Source organism: Canis lupus, chromosome 18 (genome assembly GCF_003254725.2).
Source record: "Canis lupus dingo isolate Sandy chromosome 18, ASM325472v2, whole genome shotgun sequence".
In the NCBI taxonomy this organism is placed as follows: domain Eukaryota; kingdom Metazoa; phylum Chordata; class Mammalia; order Carnivora; family Canidae; genus Canis; species Canis lupus.
This window is the reverse complement of record NC_064260.1, coordinates 46,778,343-46,784,577: the sequence shown is the minus strand read 5'-3', so window position 1 is coordinate 46,784,577 and position 6,235 is coordinate 46,778,343. Positions and strand designations below refer to the sequence as shown.

At 67.3% G+C, this 6,235-nt stretch overlaps 1 protein-coding gene and 1 long non-coding RNA gene across 3 annotated transcripts; one reads left to right on the top strand and one right to left on the bottom strand.

Moving 5' to 3' along the window:
* On the bottom strand, positions 1-2,519 carry LOC112663215 (uncharacterized). The gene is made up of 2 exons (XR_007403501.1): positions 2,119-2,519; positions 1-355 (listed from the first exon to the last, which is right to left on the bottom strand). It is a non-coding gene; the product is annotated as an uncharacterized LOC112663215 (long non-coding RNA).
* Positions 2,520-2,989: 470 nt separating this feature from the next.
* CDKN1C (cyclin dependent kinase inhibitor 1C) lies at positions 2,990-5,512 on the top strand. Of its 2 annotated transcripts, none has more exons than XM_025451833.3 (4): positions 2,990-3,193; positions 3,390-4,061; positions 4,577-4,711; positions 4,802-5,512. In XM_025451833.3, the coding sequence occupies exons 2-3, from the start codon at positions 3,395-3,397 to the stop codon at positions 4,708-4,710; spliced, it is 801 nt and encodes a 266-aa protein (XP_025307618.1). In that variant the 5' UTR covers positions 2,990-3,193; positions 3,390-3,394; the 3' UTR covers position 4,711; positions 4,802-5,512. The 2 variants fall into 2 exon arrangements, with proteins under 2 accessions (XP_025307618.1, XP_025307619.1); XM_025451834.3 differs by having other exon boundaries at positions 2,998-3,193; positions 3,385-4,061.
* The last annotated feature ends 723 nt before the right edge of the window (positions 5,513-6,235 follow it).

Genomic DNA, 6,235 nt, shown 5'->3' with positions numbered 1-6,235 from the left:
TTCTACCGTTTGCAGCAACACAGAGTACAAACATCATGCCTTTTGTTTCCTTTTTTCCTTCGGATATATTTTTAATTACACAAGTAGAGCTTGGTTACTGTACTCAGACAGATGTTCACTTGCTTCAGGGGCCCCCTGGGGTGGAGCCCTGGGCCTTCTCTCAGACTCCCGGCCCCCAGCTCCTCGGCTGTCCTCCTCCAGACCCATTCCCGGCTCGGGACCAGTCACTCAGTAAGCCGGTGGGTATCCGTAACCAGATTCAGGGGCGCAAACTCAGAGTAGGTCACCTCCCGGCCCTAATGAGGCCAAGAGGGGAGGCGTGCCCATGGCCTTTGGAGAAATCAGAGCAGAAAGCCTAGAGGGAAAGCAAAGAGAGAGCCAGGCATCAAGAGGATGGCGAGTCAGTGCTCCCTCCCCACTGTGCTCCCTCCTTTCTCTGCACAACAGGTGAGGCCCAGCAAGGGGATTCAGGAGAGCCATCCTGGGTCCCAGCTCATGGCAGCCACTATTGCTGCACTGTGTGACACGAGGTGTGTGGGTCTGCCACTCCCAGGCCTTGGAGGCAGAACTCAATGCCACACGCTGTTAGTTTTGTCACTGTGGGGGTGGGAAGGGGTGCTGGGACCCTCCTGTCTAAACTCGGCCAGCACCCACGGAGGTGTCAGGGCAGGCACCAAAGGCAGTGGCAATGGCCCTCTAAGCCCACCTCCGCCCTGGACAGTGCTTGGGGAGGGCAGGGTCAGCTCCTGCTCATTCTCCTTAGGGAGCTGAGGGCAGACAGGTGTTCATAGCACCAGTCCCTGCTCGGGAAGAGAGCTCGGGCTCCCCTGAGTGTCTGGAGCGGGGGCTGGGAGTGGGGTGGCTTCCTTCCTCTAGGAAGAGAGCCAGCCTGGAGGCTGAATCTGGGCTGCGGGTGGGCTGCTTCCCCAGCCTGCCCTCCTGGGCAGCTGGAGCCAGAGTATCCAGACCTCTCGGGAAATCCTGGGGGCCACTTGGTTCCACATTTTGTGGTCACCACTGGGCTAGGGCACTGGGGAGGCTGGCATAGCCAGGCCCTGCCTCCTTCCAGCCCCAGGCCGGGTGACAGCAGCTGGTGTAAGGAGTCCACAGAGCTTGGGGGACCTTCATCAGCTCCTCTTTAAGCTCCTGAAGATACAAAATTGTAGCATCTACCCCTGTGGCAACTTTGGAATCCAGTGCACAGAACAGAATAAAAACCAACCATGAGCCATTGCCTGTGGTCCTGTCATCAAGAGCCCAGCACCCTGCCCTGTCCCCCTGCCCCGCTATGCCAGTGCCCACTCCTGTTTGTCTCATCCCCTCACTTCAACCTTCGGCACACCCACACCCAGGATACCTCCTCCAGGACACATTGGCACACTTTCACAGCGTCCCATCCCTAAGAAGTCCTGGAACCCACCTGACCCCGTGGGGGAGGCAGTCTGGTTGGGGTGGGGTCAGCCTTATTTCTCTTACTCGGCTCATGGGCTCATCAGGGACAGAGGCTAACAGCTCAGGACTCTGCTGGACTGTCCAGCAGGTGCCTGACCCTCCCCACCCCCCAGGCCTCCAGGGCTGCTCTTAGCTTGTGTGTGTGTGGGGGGGTGGGGGGGTGAGGAGTTGGAGGCATTTCCTAGGCTCCCTGCCCCACAATAGGCTGGGCCAAAGGGAAAGCTGCAGAGAGTTACCATCTCCCATGACCTGGCCCAGTGGGGATGAGAGCCACCGAGGAGGACCTGGGGCTGTAGCAAGGCCCCGCGTGTCGGGGGAAGGGGTCTGGGTCCTGGCCAGTCCTTCCCCTCCCCCTTCCCCTGGCAGCCGGAGTAGGGCCCCGTGGCTTGCGTGCCCCATCATTCTCTCCCAACAATATTGATTAGTCACAGTGAGGGGGTGCTGGCCTTCCAGGATGGTGAGACAGGTACAGCTCCTACAGCAGCTAGAGCAGGGCTGCCCACCGCTCACCCCTACCTCCCACCTGGGGGGCCCCAGAGGACCAGGATACCCAGTCAAGGCCCTAGGCTAGGCAGAGCCAGGCCCACCGTGGCTGGAGAAGCCTCCAGTGCCCTGTCCAGTACCCCATCCAGAACAACAGCCTCCGGCTGGTGTGAATAGTCCGACCTCTGGCATTGTGTGGCCCAAGCCTGGAGTGGCCAAGCGGAGGCGGGAGAGGTGTCTCGCACCCGGTCCCTGAGGTGGTGGACATAGCCCGGGGTGGGTGCCCATCCCCCGGCAGGGGTGGGTGCCCATCCCCCGGCAGGGCTGGCCAGGCCCCAAGACCTCAGGACTCCAGGGACTGAGGGCCCGCACTCCAAGGTGTCTGAGACTTCGCCCTTTGGGGTAAAGAGCGGTTCGAGGGCCTTAGGGCCAGCAGGTGTGTTGGGGCTCCAGGTGCGCGGAACCCTGCCGGCGACTGCAGCCCCGGGCGCCGCAGGCAGGCCGCGCGGGGGCAGCCGAAGACCCCATCTCGCTCCCGCTGGGGACGAGACGCCCGCGGCGGGTTCAAGGCCCGTCAGCTGGCGCTGGAGGCCCAATGGTGAGCGCGGGCGGCGGGGCGGGCGCCCCCGGGGGGCGAGTCGGAGCTGGCCGGGACGCCGGGCCCCGCCGCGCCGAGGAGGGCGCGCCGGCCGAGGGGGCGCCCGCCCCGCCGCCCGCCGCCGCCGCCACCGCCGCCGCCGCCGCGCAGCCCCCGCCAGCAGACAAAGGAGCCGGAGGGGGGCGGGCAGGGGGGGGATGGGGCGAGGGGGCGGGGCGCCGCGGTGTCACGTTACCGCCCGCAGCGCCCTTTAACTCGGGCCCCGCCCCGCTCACTGCCCCGCGCCCCGCCAATCGGCCCGCGCGCCCCGCCCCGCCCCCGGGTGGGTGTGTGCGCGCTGCCAATGGGCGGCGCGCGGGGGCCGGGCCGCCAGCGGGGCGGGGGCACAGCGGCCCCGGCCAATCGCCGCGGTGTTGTCGAAACTGAAAATACTACATATGCTAATTCGGCGGGGCCCTCGCGCGGGGGGGCGGGGTGGGACCCTCGCGTATAAAGGGGCGCGCGAGGGCTGGGCGTTCCACAGGCCAAGTGCTCTGCGCTCGGTAGGTGCCAGCCAGGCCCCAACGAGCCGAGCGGGCGAGGACAGGCACCGAGGGGGCGCGGCCGCCGGCCGGACGACACCGCGAGCGAGATCAGGAGCAGCCCAGGCCCGACAGCCAGGTAGCCGCCGCGCCGCCCTCCCGCCGCGTCCCTTTGCCAATGCAGACTCCGGCTGCGCGGGGTCTCCCTTGCGCCCGGCCTCCGCCCTCCTCTCCTCTCCTCCTCCTCCTCCTCCTCCTCTTCCTCTCCTCTCCTCTCCCGCGGCCCGGGCGCGCGCCGCCCCGGGCCAGGTTCGACGTGTGTCTCCGCAGCGCAGTGGCAATGGAGCGCCTTGTCGCCCGCCGCACCTTTCCCCTGTTCGCGCGCACCAGCGCCTGCCGCAGCCTCTTCGGGCCGGTGGACCACGAGGAGCTGAGCCGCGAGCTGCAGATCCGCCTGGCCGAGCTGAGCGCCGAGGACCAGCGCCGCTGGGATTACAACTTCCAGCAGGACGTGCCGCTGCGGGGCCCCGGGCGCCTGCAGTGGACCGAGGTGGACAGCGACTCCGTGCCCGCCTTCTACCGCGAGACGGTGCAGGTGGGGCGCTGCCGCCTGCTCCTGGCGCCCCGGCCCCGCCCGGAGGGCGCAGGCGATAGCCCGCCCCCCGCGCCGCCCGCCGAGGAGCCCCTCGACGGCCTCGGGGAGGCGCCGGCGCCGCCGTCGGGCGGCCCGGCGGTGGCCCCCGCCCCGGCCCCTGCCGCGGCGCCGCCGGAGAGCGATGAGCAGGAGGCGGTGCCGCCGCCGCCGCCGCGCAGCCAGGAGCCCCTGGCCGAGCCGCTGCACTCAGGGATCCCGGGGCGCCCCGCGCCGGGCACCGCCGCCGCCGCCGGGGGCGCCGCCCCCGCCGCCAACGCCGCCGCCGCCGCTCCTGCCGCCGCCGCCGCTGTCGCCACCACCGCTGCCGCGGGAGGCGCCGCGATCAAGAAGCTGCCCGGGCCTCTCATCTCCGGTGAGTCCCGCGCGGCCCCGCCCCGGCCCGGCCCGGCCCTGCTTTGTCCGGCCGGCCGGGCTCCCCGGCCTCGGGGGCCTCCCTCGGTCCCCGCCTCCTCCCGTGGCATTAAAGGGCCAGCGGCGCGCAGGGCGCGGCCGCGCCCGCACCCCGTCCCGCCCTGCGGCTGCGCTGCGCTGCGGCGCGGCGGGCGCGGGCGGGCCCGGGGAGCGCGGGCTCGGGGCCCCCCGGGCGCGCGACCCGCGCTCGGGCCGCGGGAACCCCGCCCGGGGCGCGGCGGGCGCGGCGGCGGGCGCGGCGGGCGCGGCGCCGAGGGGGTTAAGCGCGGCGGCAGCCCCGGGGGGCTTGGCCGCGGGACAAGGAGAAATGCTTACACAGCACATTGCGCGGGCGACGTAAACAAAGCTGACCCGCCGCGGACCTCGGCGCGGGCGGGGACGGCGCCCCCACCCCGGCCCCGCTCGGGTTCCCCGGCCGACCCCGCCCTGAGCGGCTGCGCGCGCTGTCGCCCGCAGATTTCTTCGCCAAGCGCAAGAGACCCGCGCCCGAGGCCAAGGCGTCGAACGAGGTGCCCGCGGGATGCGCCGCGCCTGGCGCCGCCCCGGCCGTGGGCTCGGCGGAGCAGACCCCGCGCAAGCGGCTGCGATGAGGTGGGTAGGGCCGCGCGCCGCGGCCGGGCGGGGAGGGCTGGCCCCGCGGGGCCCGGGGTCTGCTGTGCTCACTGCGCCTCTCTCCCGCAGCCTCGCGCGCAAAGAGCCCTGAGGGAGCCCGCTGGGCAGCGGACAGGACAGGAGCGCGGGGCCTCGGCTGGGACCGTCCATGTAGCAGCAACCGGCGGCAGCTGCCACCGAGCAGCGTTCGGTTTCGTGTTTAAAATTTAAAAAAAAAAAAAACTGTGCAATGTATTAATAACGTCTTTTATATCTAAATGTATTCTGCACGAGGAGTACACTGGTCCCAAGGTGTAAAGCTTTAAGAGTCATTTATATAAAATGTTTAATCTCTGCTGAAACTCAGTGCAAAAAAAAAAAAAAATGAAAAAAGAAAAAAAAAAAGGAAAAAAGAAAAAAAAAACATGTATATTTGTACAAAAAGTTTTTAAAGTTATACTAACTTATATTTTCTATTTATGTCGAGGCGTGGGCCGCTCTGCCACGCGATAGCTCGGTTATTGGTTATGCCAAAGGCACGTCACCGCATCTGGTTATCGACAAATGTAAATTTATTTTTATAGCGGACTCTGGGGGGAGGGGGTCGCTCACAAGCTGTAGCTGCCGTACAAGCCCATCTAGCTAGTTCTCTTCGCGCTTTCGCTGTCTCTTTTTATTATTATGATTATTTTAAACTTGAAGACAAATCTGTTAAAAATGGTTCCTGAGCCGTCTGCACCACTGCCCCGGCCCCTCGTCCGCCGGGTTCTAAATAAAGAGGCCGAAAAACGCTGCAAGTCAGCTCCGTGTGTGCTTGAACTGCCTCCAGCTCCCTTCTCTGGCTCCCCCAGAAGTTAGGGAGATAGGACAGCGGACACAGGGGGTAGCCCAAACACTTGCTAGGCCATCGGCCCCAAAGCCACAGGGACTTTCTCCCGATAGGGCAGGCCTCCCACCACCTGCTGCAGGCCCCTAACTTAGGGATGAGCGGCCCCGCCCTCGCTCTGCCAGCCCTCCCCCGCCCCCTCCGCCCCCTCTCGTGCGGGGGGGGCTGTGCGTCGAGACTTGGGGGTCGGCTCACGGCTTCCCCGGCTGCAGGGAAGCTACCCACTCTCCAGCCGCCCTGGGCTGAGCCCGCATGGGGCTCAGGTGGGCACTTGCGGGGTGGGGGTGAGGTCTGATGGGCCAACGCCCATCCCCCTTGCTGACTACTGCGGCGCCGGCGCCTGGGGACCAGAGCTTTCAATTCTTCGGGCCCCAAGGGCTCCAGGGTCCCCAGCTTCGTGGGCTTGGGTCCACCAGGGTGGGACCAGAGACCCCTCCCCCCCTCAGGGGTTCCTGGCCTGTTCGCGCCCACGGTGGGGGGGGAGGGGCAGCCCAAAGGCCTGCGAGGGGAGAAGGGGGGAAGGGAGGCGCCAGGGGCCAGGTGGGGAGGGGTGGGCTCCTGCCGCATCCGCCGCCGCTGCCCCCGTGGAGGAACTCGAGGTCGCATCCACCCGCGTGCACCCACCAGCCTTTGGCTTT

What these genes read in the sequence shown, in the direction of transcription:
- CDKN1C (XM_025451833.3), top strand. Translation starts at nt 3,395, where the DNA reads ATGGAGCGCCTTGTCGCCCGCCGCACCTTTCCCCTGTTCGCGCGCACC. An exon ending in GCCCGGGCCTCTCATCTCCG is followed by an intron (nt 4,062 to 4,576) that starts GTGAGTCCCGCG and finishes TGTCGCCCGCAG; the next exon opens with ATTTCTTCGCCAAGCGCAAG.